The sequence below is a fragment of the Octodon degus genome, unplaced genomic scaffold (assembly GCF_000260255.1).
Source record: "Octodon degus isolate 3935 unplaced genomic scaffold, OctDeg1.0 scaffold00170, whole genome shotgun sequence".
Taxonomy (NCBI): domain Eukaryota; kingdom Metazoa; phylum Chordata; class Mammalia; order Rodentia; family Octodontidae; genus Octodon; species Octodon degus.
The window spans coordinates 3796339-3812322 of NW_004524746.1; the positions used below are offsets into that span (position 1 = coordinate 3796339).

The 15984-nt window shown below is 40.6% G+C and overlaps 1 protein-coding gene across 1 annotated transcript in view; it reads right to left on the reverse strand.

Moving 5' to 3' along the window:
• The window catches only part of Cadps2 (calcium dependent secretion activator 2), a 575996-nt gene that overhangs the window by 90234 nt on the left and 469778 nt on the right, over nucleotides 1-15984 (reverse strand). Inside the window, exons 17-18 of the mRNA XM_023703422.1 lie at nucleotides 7097-7200; nucleotides 5569-5577 (exon numbers count right to left, since the gene is read on the reverse strand). Of these exons, the coding sequence (XP_023559190.1) occupies nucleotides 5569-5577; nucleotides 7097-7200 (113 nt within the window). The remainder of the gene's footprint in view (nucleotides 1-5568; nucleotides 5578-7096; nucleotides 7201-15984) is intronic.

Consider the following 15984-nt stretch of genomic DNA (forward strand, 5'->3'; position numbering starts at 1 on the left):
CACTGTGTTCTATAGAAATGGAGCATGCTGTTCTTCACAAATATGGTTAAACAACTATTAGAATAGATATACGACAAACAGGCTAACAATAAAAACTGGGATGCATGCACAGCTCCTGCACGCACTGCTCCCGCCTTTCGGAGCTGCGGTGTGCCCAGCAGAGCAGAAGCGGCACAGGAGCCCTGCGGCACAGGAGTCTGCGGCACAGGAGCCCTGCCCAGGAAGCACCACTGCCACGCTCCCGGGCAGCACACACACTAGAAGGCAGTCCTGCCTGCCAAGAGACATTTTCAAAGTCTCACTTCCAGTTCACAGCCAATACCTTCGCAGAAGGTTAAGATTAAGAAAATAATAGTCATGTTAGGTCAATATTCTGGGCTTTGAGAATATTTCCCAAAGCTTGTTTTATTTTATTTTATGTTTTTTAGTTTTCAATTTTTCCCATAATTTTATTGAGAGGCAAATAGCAATGAGACAGTTTCAAATCAAATTGGTAGGACAGTTTCAATAATTAACACACTGCATACTCTCTTCCTAGTGGTTATTTGCTGTACAGGATGCAGACATAATATCCTATTTACAAACCCAAAGCTTGTTTTAAATGTAACTTGGAAGACAGAGTCAGAGTGGGGAATGCAATAGAATGGAATAGAACTTTAAGCAAACAGCTGAGATTTGGCTGCCAACTAGACGACCTCATTATATTTTTCAGTACTGTGCATTTATGCCTCCAACTGTGTTGGTGCTTTGCCTAGTGTATTCCTCATGAACATAATAAGCCTTTTGGTGAAAAGTGCCTGCTATTCTAACCATGACTGCAGAAACTCTTAAGCAACCATTGTCTTTAAAAATCAAAGCAAGTGTTGCTTTTACTGTAAGGGCACAAGATCATTTCTGCTACTTGTCCCTTCCTCTTTATTGCTACTGCACTAGTAGCCATTGCCCCACCTCAGGCTGGCGAAAAGAAGAGGCGCTACGTAACTTCCTCTCTAGGGTACCACTTCGTGGGAGGTAGTAGAGGTTCCACAGTGTCAGGGGCTCCGCCAGGCAGGAGAACACCCTTCTCAGAAATGCATCTTCCTGCAGGGCACCAATCAAAAGTCTTGATGATCTGGGCCCCCAGCTAGCTTGGCTTTAATGCTGAACCACTAAGTAGCGTAAAGAGATGGCAGAGGCAGAAGGAGATGTTTAATTTGCTTAAGAGAGAAATAAAAGGACGTAGTGGGCTAATCATACTTGAAGGCTTTACCAAATAGCACTCAAAACAGTGGCAAGTTAGAGTAACCTGGAAAATGGAAGCAAAGCAGAGTTTTTTAATTTAGTGGTGGGATTTGAGTAACCAAAGGGACACTATTTCTCTGTGTGGATTTCCATTTCTTCATCTCCAAGTTGACAATAGCAGTATTTGCCCATGTGAAAAATCAAGTCAATATGAAAATTTGTTGCTATAAAATAAAAACATGGTTATTGATGATTACAAAAATGTATTAAAGTTCACACACAGGTCTTATAGAGTTAGTTTGTGTGTTTTAAAAACAATGTTCAAAGAGCTGGCCAAAGAACTTAGAGGATTAAAGTGCCTGCAAACAAACACAGGGGCCGGGTTTGATCCCCAGGCCTGCTGTGCTGGCCCCACCCCTGGGGTGCGCTGAGACAGCAGTTGAGACTGGGCATGGTATTGCACGCGCCTGTAATCCCAGCTCTTGGGAGGCTGTAAACAGGCGGATCACTGTAAATCCAATCTAGTAGTGAGAACCTGAACACCCTGTAAACCCTTCCCTAAAAATACAAAAAGAAAAAACAACAACAACAAAACCAAAAACAGCAATGTCCAAACCAGTGTGGTGGTTGGCACAGTCCCTCAATCATAACATTCTGAGAGGCTTAGGCAGGATGATCAAATCAAATTCCATCCCATGCTGGGCAACTTAGAACTTGTCTTTAAAAAAAAGAAAGAGAGAGAGAAGAAAAAAAAAAACAAAAACAAAAACAGAAAAGGAGGGTATGTGGCTCATTGTGAAGTCCTGGGTCCCAAGTACCAACCATTGCCCTAGAAATTTCATCAATAATTCGCTAAACAATCCTTTTAGGTAGATGGTATCATTGCCCTTGCTTAATTGCAGCAGAGATTAAGTGCCTTATAGAAATAGGAGGTAAGAGCAGTGACTTGAATCTACCTCTGCCAGAATCTAGAGACTGGGTCTTACATGTACAGTCTCTTCTTAAATAGCTACAGCAGACATACCGGCTGGCTACTGTCCATCCATCCATCCATCTACTTACCAATCAGCCATCTGAACTGTGCATATCAGAAAGCTGTTAATGTCCTTTGGTGTTTTTATTGTCAGAAAAAACTACTATGATCTGATTTTTAAAATATTTTCTAATTTCTCTGAAGTTTGAGGCATTTGATTATTTTTAAATCTCAAAATATAATAAAATTTATAATTTACAACAAAAAGGGGGGTGGCTGCACGAGAGATCAAAAGCAGTGAGCCTGGCTTTTGGATGTATTTCTTCTCTTTTTCTTCCCTGATAATGTCAATCTGTGATCTTGCATTTCGTAGGTAATCCTAACACTGGTGACAATCCAGTGCCTGGTGTCCCCTGCCCTTGCCACTTTATGTGGACACACACAGGTTAGAGTGTTTGGGAAAGCCTATTATAGGAGTATTGTCGTTTTTTGAAGGGGCCAGTAGAATGGACTAGAACATTCAGAGTGATACTGAAGCATCACTGAACTAACACACAATTTTTAGAATTTTCTGATTAACAATGTTAATTACTTCACTGAATAACAGGTTCACACATAAAGAATAAAGTAACCAAAATACTTGATAAGCTGAAAATGCTTCACATCAGTATAATGTGTTATTCATATTTTTACATACTTAAAAATTAAATATTTAGCAATAACTTTTCTCTTTCTTCCGCTCCCTCCAACTGCCTCCCTGCCTTCCTTCCTCTCCCTTCTTACTGGAGAGTGTACCAGGGGGCCAGGCTCTTTCCTAGGCCTCATAGGCCACTTTTTTTTTTCTTTTGAGATGGAGTATTGCTAAATTGTTTAGGCTGGTCTTGAGCTTGTTATCTTCCTGTTTCAGCCTTCTAAGTAGCTATGATAACAGCTGTGTGCCATTACTCTCGATCCTAGGAATACATTTAACCAAAGAGGTTAAAGATTTCTGCAATTAAAAACTATAAACCACTGGTAACAGAAGTTGCAGAGAATATAAAGAAATTGGAGATATTCATGTCTGTGGATTCAAAGCTCAACACTGTGACAGTGCCCACCTATGCAATTAATACAATGCTATCAAAGTAACAACGACTTGCATCACAGAACTTTAAAAAAAAAATCATGTGGGACCACAAAAACAATCCCAGAATAACTAAAGCACTTGTGAGCAAAAGAGCACAGCAGAAGCCTTTACACTACTTGACTTTAAAGTATACTATCAAGCTACAGAAATTAAAACAGCATGGAATTGGCATTAAAAAAGAAATAGAGTGCCTAGAAGCAAACTCAAAGTTCTACAAACAACTGATCTTTGACAGAGGTGCCAAGAGTACATATTGAAAAAAAGGACAATATTTTTTGAATACTGTTGCTAGGAAAAGCATAATACACCTTTAGAAAAATGAAACGAGACCCCTTTCTCTCATCAGTTGAAAAAACTAACCCGGAATGGATTGAAGAAATAAATGTTAAGACCTAAAAATATGACAGCACTAGAAGAAAACTGGGGAAAATGCATTTGAATGGGCAGGGGTCAAGCTTGGCTAAAACCTCTCACAACAAATACGAGCAAAACAAACAAATGAGATTACATCAAACTCAAGAGCTTCTTCACAGAAAAAGGGATAAGTGATGTGAAGTAGAGACAGCATGTAGAATGGGAGGAAACGGCCGCAAACTACAGGCCTAACACGGGGTTGATATTGAGAATCTAGAAGATATTCACAAAATAATGAAAAAACAATCTAATTATAAAATGGAAAACAGACCGAAGTCGATCTTTCTCGAAGGAAAACATGAGCAGAGTACATGGACAAGTGCGCGGCAGCCCTGATCGTGAGGGGGCACGAGTCCGAACCAGACCGGGCTGTTACCGCTCCCCAGTTAGCACAGCCTTGATCAAAACTGCAGATGATACCTTGCTGATGAGGACATGGAGAAGCTCTGCACACTGTGGAGGATGATGTAGATTTGTATGACCACTGGAGAAAACTGTCTGAAAGTTCTGCAAAATGTGATGAATAGAACGACCATACGATCTGGTGATCTGACTTCTGGGTAGACATCCCAAGAAAAGAAAAGCAGTAGGTGGAGAGGATATGTGCCCTCACATGTCTACTGCAGCACTGTTCAGAACAGACAAGAAATGCAAACAACCAAGGGCTCACAAACTTAATAAAGGCAGTGCCTACACAAAACATAATATGAATCAGCTAGAAAATGCATGAAATCCTGCTGTTTGGTAAAAGGTGAAAGAATTATGATCTGAAGAGAAATGAGAGTATAATCCTACCATTTGGGACAATACACATAGAATGAAGACTGTTAAGTGAAATTCCAACCAGGCTACTTAGACAGGGAAATAGCGATGGTTCAATTAGAAAATGTTGGGAGGTCTGACCTGAGCTTTTATCTATTCACAAACCAGCTGGGTACCTTGGACAAGTTGATCAGCCTTTGTGGGACTTTCTTATCAGAAAAATGGAGTGTGCTGGGAAAGTCAAGAGCCTTCCCAGGAGGTGCTGGAACTTTCTGAGTTTGCCTGAAATACATGGTCAGATATGTTAGTCACTCAAGTGTCAAGGCAACCTTAAAGATATTCTGGATAGGAGTTTAAATCATCTGAAGATAAAACACAGGAATTCTAAGGAAAAGTCTTTGAGGAGAGGCCGAGCGGCCTCAGCAAGAAGAGAATACTGCCTAGTACTTACTGTCAGAGATCTGAAGAATATGAGACCTGCTTAACTGAAAATTGTTGAAGCATGGAAACAACCTCTCAGCCCTGTAAAGTAAACCACCACTGTGCCGGGGAGCAGAGTGAAAAGGAAGGAGCTGACACACGAGCCATTTGAAGGTCTCTGAGGCAGACACGCTAACCACCTGCAGAAGCGGAGCTAGATGCTCTTGCATGGAGTCACGAAACTCTCCCTGACATCCCGCAAAACATCTGTGTGTAGAGTGAGGCCCACCAGTGCACTCTGGAAAGGACTTTGGAGTCCGACTGGTTCACCCTCCAGAATGGCTCAAGGAAGATGCTAGACCTGATTTAAAGGAGGCAAAAGATAAAAACCAATGAAAGAAAAAGCAAAGTATCAAAGCTCTTGGGTTCTGTTTGATTTAGATAGTTGGCAGTTACAGTGTATGCAGTTTTCAGAAAGAGACATTCACCCATACAGTATAACAAAGATCAGCTCACCCAAAGAAAACTGGTCTATAATTCACAAAATGGATTAAGGTGGCTTTAGAATTACTATAATTTGAGTGGGTTGTCTCTTAAATTCACACAAAGAGTTATCCCGTACTAGGAAAATATTGGAAACAATTTTACTCACCTCTCTTCCCTGAGGATTTCCAAGAATTTGGAAGCAATGTGGAATAGAAAAATGCCATAGTGTTACAAAGCATTTTAAAAAGAAGTCATCATAATAGTTTTACATTTAGCACATAGAAGAATATTTATGTGTTAGGACTATTTCAGTAAAGTTAACTATATTTTTGTGGACTCTAAAACAAATAATATTTGCATTTTAATTGTACTGATACATTATCTTTTAGCAATCATTTGTATGATTGCACGGAGCATATTAAATAGTTTAATTTTTAATTTCTTTAAAATAATGGAAATATTAGATATATCTGCTTAGCTAAAATATATACTGCAATTGGATAATAAACCATTTTGTTAATTTAGAAAGCCTCATTACTCTTATGATAATGCCTTTAACAAAAGACAAAGACAAATATGTATATTTTATCATATAATCATTTTCATTGTAACATAGCAGTGGTACTGGCCTAGAGAAGATCCTCCTGGGAATTCATTTCAAATTATTGAAGCAGCTGTTTCTTCAGTTTAAAATAAAATATCCATAACAAGTTCACACATGACAGATGCAAGCTAAAAACTAGATTCCACAGTGTGAGCTAAAAGCAGATGTTTTGAGTGATCATATTTATAACCAGAGACAATAAATCTCAGTTACCTGTAGAAAGATTTCATGAGTACTCCTTTCCAAGAATTTGGCTGAAATATAGTTCCTGCCGTTCTCCGTACTTTGGAGAACTAAGCTTCATTATATTTAAATATCTGATAAATGCATGTGTATCTGGTCTTTTTTCTTCTCGTGGATTTCATGTGTGTCCTTAAGCACACAGGCCTTCTCAGGGCACCGCAGTTCGCTGCATTTGTATAATTTCACACCTTTCCCCTACCCAATTCAAAGTTGGGAAGTATTTTGTTTTCATAAATAAACTTGCAAGTATTAGAAGGAATGAAAATTTTAAGTTTTAGATCAAGTGATTTGCCTGATGAAAACATACTGCATGGGGAGGGTGGGGGAAGGGAAGGACAAAGGAAAACTGCGCAGATCCCTAGTCAATGTGTAAGTGAAATTTGCTAAGTGACAAGCAATGCCAGGATAGTGACAACTTAGTATGAGGGTGAGTTATCAGATATATACAATTATGCATGTTTTCTCTATTTGATCTGGAAGCCTATAAAAAATTTTTATTTTAGGATTAACTTACACTTCTAAACTTACAGGAATCACAGTGCAGGAGTACAAGTGAGCAATTTGGAAGCACAAAATGAGTCTGTGTTCCAACCTTGCTTTGTGTCTTGTATGAATTCTGGCGTTAATCCCATAATTTCTCCCATGACATGATTCTTATCATATATATGTAATAGCATGCTCTATAATCTATAGAGTCCACTCCCAGGAAATTCACATAAGGTTTCAGCATTCTGCATGTGAACAGCAGCTGCTTATTAAGCTTGTGCTCAGGTTACTTTTTCAATGTTGCTGCTACTATGAAAGAGCTTAAGGAGAGCTTTACACCATTGTTAAAACAAGTGATCACCTCTGCGTGATGCTCTTCATTCTGCTGTAGGACTTCTATGCAGAGCTCTGCTAGATGAAGAACCTCTTCCAGCTTCCTGGCAGGAGTTGCCAGGTTCATGGTCTCTATATTAAAAAAAAAATCATAATGTTACCTTGAAAATACAAAGCCAAACGTATTGTAAGCCGTAATGATAATACCGGGGTATTGAGACAGAATGAGAAAGCATGCTTTTGAGAAATAAGGGATGCAAAACCCCACAATTGAATATATTCTTTGTTAAAAACCCAGCTCACCACATTGCAGAAAATATTTCATGCACAAAGCAACTGCAGGGATCTGCAAGTCCTTTGCCATTTAGTACAGAAGAATGAACAGGTGCGGCAGCACATTAGATGCTCAACTTTTGCAACAAACAAGTTATGTTTCTCCTCAAGGTCAAACACACAAAGAAGGCAGATACCACAGTCTTTTCCTTCTCTCTGCATTGTATTATCAATACAATACCATTCTTACCAAATGAGTCATCCGTAGCATTCGCAAAAGCCAGGCTTTTTTGCTGCTATCTGAATTCCCAGCTTGAACATCTATAGTTCATGCTGATCTTAAATTCAAGAAGTACAAAGTCACCTAAAACAACTCTGACAGGCTGCAATTAACTGATTTCCTTCTCTGCTTCCCTGCCACCATCCCGTCCCACCCTGCCACTGTGGGGGGAGGTGGAGGGGGCACAGCAGAAGCATTCTTTGAAGCTGAAGGTTCCTTCAGAATTAAGCCAAATTGGTGTAAATAATAAGATTAGGTGCAGCACCTCAACAAATGAAGAACTTAGATTGGCTCTGTACAATGAAATTGTGTGCAGACTGAATATAAAGAGTTTTCATTTAGAACTTTAAAGCAAACCTTTGCTTTAGTTTATCTTGTGTTGCTTTAACAAAACACCTAACGAAAGGTACTTTGTAAAGTAAAAACTTTATTTGGCTCATAGTTTTGGAGGTTAAAATCCTCCAGTTGGGGGCTCCATCTTTTTGGTATCTGAGGATCTTCCTCATACGTCACAACATGGTGGAAAAGTAGGCAGGCAAACAGCTGAGTCAGTGGGGGACCAGGTGCATGGGACTGCTGTGCTTTGCAACAACCCCTTTCAGAGGACTAACTCCAAGAAGGAGGTCTGACAGGTCAGCATGAAGTCAGCCTAAGGGCAGAGCCTCCACCCTCCCATCACCTTCCCCCATGCCTCCAATTTGAAAGGTTCTACCACCTCAGTGCCAGCATTGGGAAAACCAAGATTCCAGCAAGTGAACCTCTGGGGAACCAAAGCCCAGTAACTCTATGTTAGATTCCTGGACTCTGTTTTGTTAAGGACACTATAGGCAATTTTTTTCTGCAACATTTCCATTCCCTCACCTTCTCCCTAATACCTTATTCGGGCTAGGGAGGTAGCTCAGTAGAATAAGTGCTTGTCTGGCAAGTGCAAGGTCCTGAGTTCAATCCCCAGTACTGCAAAAACTAAAAACAACAAAAAAATTTTTTGAAGATTCTTTCCTTTGTTTTAATTTATTTTCAAAGCATGTATAATAATCCAGTAAAATATTTCTTCTGTCAATGCTGATTCATTAAAATCGTTTCATGGCTCACTGTAGATCAGGGTGGGCCGAGCGTGGGGTTCATACCCCTGGACCGCCATGCCAACTAGACTCCTCAGTGACCCAGAGGGGCTCTGCTTGTGTATGACAAAGGCTCAAGAGAACTGTAATCCTCTAGGCATCATCCTGTCCAGCGTCACAGTCAAGTTTTCTTGCAATGCTCTTATCTGGAGGAAGTAGGAGGAGGAAGTATGAAAGAATCCGAAGTAACCAATGCTTAGGCTTTCTACAGCAGAGTCAGAGCGCTGCACTCAGATTGCTTAAGGAACATGATCAGATTTACACAGACCATAGACGCACACACGCGCTGTCCTTCTCTGAGAGCACCCCGAAGTCCAAGAAGAATGCATTCACATTAGGATTTCCACCCATATGAAAATCCTCTATCAGAAACTGCATGGCGTCTTCCTTACAGGACACTACACAGGGCCCATTTCAGTGTACCAGAAATTCTGGTTCTTTTGTTTTCCAAATAAATGTTATTTCCTTTACTGTCAGATCATTTTTAATGCTAACAGTAGTTTAAGACATGCTCCTGATTGCAAACAAATTCAAGACCCAAAAATCACAACAGAAAGGACTCTGAAGTATAATCTTTCAAATCCTTCATCTATTTCAAGAACATCTCAACTTTACCAAACAAGGATAAAGTCAAGGAGACTCTTGACATAGCAGAACAGCTTATTCCATTTGGGAGCAGCTCTAATTATTTAACCAGGAAACCAAAACCCTTAAGAAGTCAGAAGAGAAGAGAAATGGACACCAGTAGGGTAGGAGATGGGGAGAGAGACTGGTGAATGCAGTTGGGGCTTAGGGCAGTGCTGGGATGAATGAGCAAGAGCCCAGGGTTGGAGGAAGAAATGTAGGTAGAGAAGAGGACAGACGAGGTCCATTTTACAGGACAGCAGTGGTGATGATGATTTCACTTGCCATAGTTCCTTGAGAGGCATCTATGTATCAGGCACAATCAGAGACTTCTTATGTGTTATCATGCTAATTTTCTTAAAAGCTTGTTCTCTTTCTCTCTCTCTCTCTCTCTCTCTCTCTCTCTCTCTCTCTCTCTCTCTCTCTCCTGGGAATCAAACTCATGACCTTGAGTTTGCCAGGCAAGTGCTGTGTCACTTGAACTATTTCCCTAGCCCTTACCTTTAAATAATCTTTTCTTTTCAAAATTTGTATAACTGACAGATAAGGACACTTGCTCAATTAGGCAAAATACATCAATTACATGGCAATGAAGGTAAGACTTGCACTTCATGTGGACTCCTTCTATTTATGGCCTGCACTTACCTGACTAGAGTGAAGAAGGTAGGCTTCAGGCATGCCCGTAGACACCCTGGATGCGTCTGCCGATAGATAACTATGCTTCTCAGCAGGACCTCAGAATAAATTCACTTTTAGGGAATGTAGCTGGTGGCTGAGTACAACAAGCATTGGTGAGGTTTTGTGACACGGATACTGAGGGTTCCACTAAGTGAACGAGTGAACTACAGGAGGATGAGAGGGGGAAAGGAAAGGAAGGAGAGGGCACCATGAAGGAGGAGTGCATGTCATCCATGAACTAATGCTGCGAGTGACTGAACCAAACAACCTCTGAGGTTCGTGCCAGCTTAGGGAAGCCATGCTGCCTATACATTTTGGGTTGAGCTACTGAACTGTAGTGTGTGTGTGTGTGTGTGTGTGTGTGTGCGTGCGTGTGTGTACAATGTATTTAGAAGGCAAAGAAAAGGCAAAATGTTAAAATGTTATTTTTCAAATCACAGAGGAACTTACTTTTCCTGCAAACTTTTAGCACGTATTTTACTGAATCCTCACAACCAATCTCTAAGCTGGAGAAGCAGTGGCTGCCATTTCTAGTCCCAGTGATTGAATGAAGTGTGTAAGTTCATGCAGTGATTTGCTGGCTTGAGCCTGAAACCTCACTCTCAGTGACTGTACTTCTTTTCTGTCCAATGTACCAAAGTTCTCTTTCTAACTTTCTCTCTCTCTCACTCTCTCTCCCTCCCTCCCTCCCTCCCTCTCATACCTTAGCCACAAGTATGCAATAATGGAAAAAAAATCATAGAAACAACTTCAGAGCTTATTTTATGTGTAAATGTGTCAAAATCAGCATTTACTTTTGATATTATCGCAAATAAAAATAAAGTGTATCCTGTGTCCAGGGTGAAACTTAAATATAGTGTAAAACACTTCTTTCTTTCTAGATTAAATTTCCTGAGAGGATCAAAACTTTGTACTTGAACATAATGGCCACTCCAAGACTTTAAATAAATAGCATTTTCATCAAGTGCATGATGAACGCCATCCTTGGCTCTCACCCATTTGACTACAGACAAGAAGTTTAATGCACTCCGTAGTCAGGATTCTATCAGACAACAAGGTTATCAACAGCTCCATTAAAAACATGAACACTGAATATTTGAGAATTCCTCCTTCAGCCGTTTCCTTTAGCTCTTTTGGTAACATTTCCACAGCATTACAGACGGTCTCCATATTCTTCAACCTTACACCAAGTTGCCAAATGGAATACATTTCAAATAGCGATGCTGAAAACATCACGCCCAAAGCACCGAGGTTTCTTTTTTATTTATTTATTTTTATTTATTACATTTATTTATTGTGTGTGTGTGTGGCCAGCTCAGCCCACCAGGGGGCGGGTCTGGCTGGCATGTGGTGCTGGGGATCGAACCGCAGTCCCTCTGCTTTGCCAAGCTTGTTTCAAGTAGGTGCTTTAGACCACTGAGCCATCGCTCCAGCCCCCTAGCACCGAGGTTTCTTGATGAAATTGAATGCACCGCTTTTCACTATAATCCTTTCTTTGGGAACATTTCTAACTTTCTAAATAACACTCTTTGGATCCCTAAAGCTTCTCCTTCTTAATTATACCTCTGTCCATTTGAGAAGAGATCCTACTGGGAAGAGAGTAGGATGGTGGCAAACCGTGAGAAGACAGGCTGCTTTGATTCCGCAGACTTTACTTCTGTTTGGTGGTGAAAGAAAGGGTGCGGCTCCTAGCACATGCTGGTCGGCTGTCTCTCTGGCTGCCAGCCCCTGGCAAGGTCCCGAGGGACAGGTGCACAGGGAGGCTCATGGTCAAGGCTGTGACTGTTCATGTGAAGAATACCAGCAAGAGCACTTTGGCTCCTTTTGCTTCACATATGGTCTGTCGACATTTGTTGATATTTTTGACTGGAGCTTCAAAAATTTTTAAGAAATAACGATTCAACACACTCAAAGCATATACAGTGGTTCACATGTGTGGCCAACGTTTTGCCCTGTGGGGCTGCACTGTGATGATGAATTTTCTTGAGCCATATAAAAGTATATATAATATAGCTGATGTTTTAGCAAAGTTTTTAAAATGTGAAACTTCCTTTCTGTGTATGTATTAACATTTAAAGAAGGGCAAGTAGCCCAATGGCTGCAGATAAGAAGCCTGGATAATTGTTACAAATTAACTTTGATTAGAGAGATGATTTTAAGTGTCTTCACTACACACACACACACACACACACACACACACACACTCACACACAGTGACCTCAATTTCCACAGACTGACTGAATCTGTGCTTGCAGCTAAACAGAAGCAATACACATCATGAGGAGGAAAGGACTCTGGCAGTAGTCCCATCCCCATACTGCAACATCCTCTTACTTTTTCTTGTATTTAGAACAGGATGCATTGCTGGGCAATATAAAAATAAACTGCTTACTACACATACACTCAGATTCTTCGTTTGTTTTTTTCAGCTCTCCAGATCTGGTGGCCTTGTATTTGATCAGTAAACACAGATTTTATGTGATGTAGCAGATTAACAAGTTACATGACACAATGATTAGGGAGACCATATTTCTGACTTTAAAGAATTTATGTACATCTGTTAGCTGGATGATCCTGTAAAATCCAGCTGTAAAAACAATGGTAGTGAAATGGCATTTGGCTATTACAGGTCCAAATGGCAGATTTCTAATTAATATAGGGAAAAGATACAATAGAGACACCATAGAGATACCGCATTACACTGAATCTTATGCTACACCTGTGCATCTCATTCCAAGCTGCCTCAGCAGGTGTTTGCATAGGCCATGAGTGGCGCCATTTGTACTTCCTCTGCAGGGCTCTATCAGGATACACCTCTTCTCTCTAATCAGGAATGACTGAGGAGCACAGAAAACAAACATCTGTGAACTAGAAACCCAAATGGCATCTGAGTTGGTCTTTTTATAGTCTCCTGGTCACAGAGATGCCTTAGCTTATAACTCATGACTGAGACTTTCAGGAGTCTGAATAAGAATAGGCACACAGCATCAATCTCTCTTTTACCAAGAAGCAGCAGGACACACTGAGATGAGAAACATGAGAACAGAATCCGAGAACTCCAGGGATAACAGCAAGCACTTGGGCAAGCTACAAAGAGAGGAGAGGGTATGGAAACAGGATGACCAGTGAGCAAGGTGAAGGGAGGATTGGTCTGGAGGTGTAGGGGTATGAAAGGGGAAGAATTTACCAGCTCTACTCCCTGAACAGCGAGGCTTCATTCTGAGAGGAAGGAAAGAACAAGAAGTTGGGCCAAGGAGAAGCATTCGATTTCTTCTGTCACTCCCAAGTTGTTCAGGGGTAGGTTCTATATGGACTGGCTACCGGCAAAGCTTTCATCTACTCAGGCCTAGGTGCAGACATGGTGGATGGGTCCTTTCATTTCCCTTTGTTCTCATTACAGTAGATGATGACCCCTCCCCCAATATAAGGGCGCACACACACACACACACACACACACACATTCACACACACACACACACACACACACTCTTACTCTGCTGTGGGTACATAAACAATCCATTCCAAATAAAGAGATCAGACTCTATCTTAGATAACCCCTCTATGTAAGATGTCTCCTTGCATTCATAAACTACAAAGCCCTTTAGGCCATATTGTTGGCTCAGGGAATTGCACTTGTTCCCTAGTTTGTTCTAAGTTGAATCAGCCTTTGTCTGCCACCACTGTTTTTTGCATGGTTCAGAAAAATGACTCAGTTGGAAAGTCTATCTTTGCATTGAGGTTTACAAGCCAATCTGCCAGTTCTAGATAGAGCAAATTGTGGAAAGTGGCAAAGTGCCACAGCTGAGGGCAGCCACGCTCAATCTTTTTTTTTTTTTTTTTTCACGCTCAATCTTGACCAGACTTCAGCTCTCAGGGGCAAGGAAGGAGGGAAATCAGATATTTTCTTCTCATTTAAAGAAAGCCATCCCGCCCCCATCACTGCCTAACAGTTTTTGGAGCTCATACCAATTTAGAGGATTCTAAAGGATCCCTCTGGACTTAATGCCCTAGAGGGATCAGTTTACAACTTGCTGAGAAGACTGCATCAAAAATCTGGGGGAGGGTCAGTTCTTCAAACTCAACTTAGCACATACTGGGTTTGATATCTGTGACATCTCCAAGGCTTGACCCTGACAACTTACAGAAAAGAAAATGAGGTCAAGAGAACGAAGCATCACAGGCACTGTCTACGCCCTAATGATGTGGGTCTATGGGTGCTTCATTATGCACGGTGCTATCTTCATCATAGATCTGCTGAACTCTCCCCAGCATGCGGCAGAACCACCATACAGCTTGCTAAAACACAAATTTGCTTGGCATGGGCTCCAGAATTTTGGTTCAGTCCTTTGAGGAGAGGCCCAGAATATGCATTTTGAACAAGCTGCCACGTGAGGCTCCAGAGTTGGTCTAGGGAAGGCACTCTGAGAGCATCCAGTACATATGAAAAACAAAGTAAAAAACAAGTATGACCTATGTAAATGAAATTTCCCCTTTACCTGAAATCAAGTTACACCTTTATATAAAGTTCATCTTAGATAAAAATGTGGCTTTTACAGAATTTGAGCATTTTTTGTTCGCTTTTTGTTTTTTATGTATTTGGTATAGGGTCTCACTATGCAGGTCAGACTCAAGTGATCCCTCCCCAAATCTGGGATCACAGGCATGTACCACCACACTTGGACTCAGTGGTCAGCTCAGCGTGCCTGGGGGTGAGTCTGGTGCAGTATGTGTGCTGGGCATTAAACTCTGGTCCTTGAGTTTGCCTAAGGATGCTTAGTCTGCTGAGCTACCTCACCAGCCTGAAACTGAGCATTTTATATTTCTGTAGGTTTACCTCTGAGAAGAGGTAGTTAATATGTGGGCAATCCTACATATGAGTGAAAATAATTAATGCAATGAAGTATGGGCTCCCAGCAGTGGTTTTAAATCCATGATATCCTCTAATGCAATGGGTGTTTGAAAACAATAGGCCTGTGGCTTCCTGCTTCCAAGAGCTCTCTTTGGGACCAACTCATTTAATGACCCTGTCATTTAAAGCAACAGTTGCAGTTAATATCTCCTTGGAATTAGCCAAGCTAATGATACAGTACTTTGGAATGACTGTTTGTGGTCATAGTCACATTAGCTACTTCACTTGGATTATCTTTCACATCAATAAATTAACTTTTAAGTCAATGGACAACTATAGAACACAGGAACAGAAGCCACAGAGCGTAGGCCCTTGGCAGCTGCAGCAGATCTAAAGTGAGCAACAGGCCACACAACGTCAGACACAGATGTGAGGTAAAAAGACTATGATTAAGTGAGACTTTCTTTCGTAAGAATTTAAAGTGTGTTTCCCTCTTTAGACCTTATATTAAGGAATGATAGTAATGAAAGTATACAGAAAAGATGATTAGTATTCCATTTGTAGAAATTAGTATTTATTTTTAGCATTTACTACAGGTTATTAAACTACAGGGTTTTATAGTTATGTGATTTACAAGGTGAGAAACACAGACATCCTGATTTGAGTTTCATTTATTGAGACTCAAATTGTCTTTTTATTGAGACCCTAGCTCTCTATAAGATTGCAAAGCAGAAAATCTAAGGTCTCTCAGAATATATCTCAGAACTGCTGGCTGTACAGGCTAAATGCTTGAAGGAGAAGAAAGCTTTCTATGTTATGCACTCAAGTTCACTCTCGTTAGTTTCAGAAAGAGCTGTGTATAGAATTTTAATGACAATCTCTATCATTTTTCCATTGTAATTTTGCCAGCTAATTGTATCATAATACTTTTCTCTAATGATTAGACTCAAGTCATATCACACGTGTGTACTAAAAATGATGAACAATCCTTTTTAGTTGTGTTCATCTTTATGTTTCCATTGTAGCCATTTCTCCTACATAGAATTTGAATTCAGAAACTACAAACTAGATTCATGACAGACAAGCCCAGT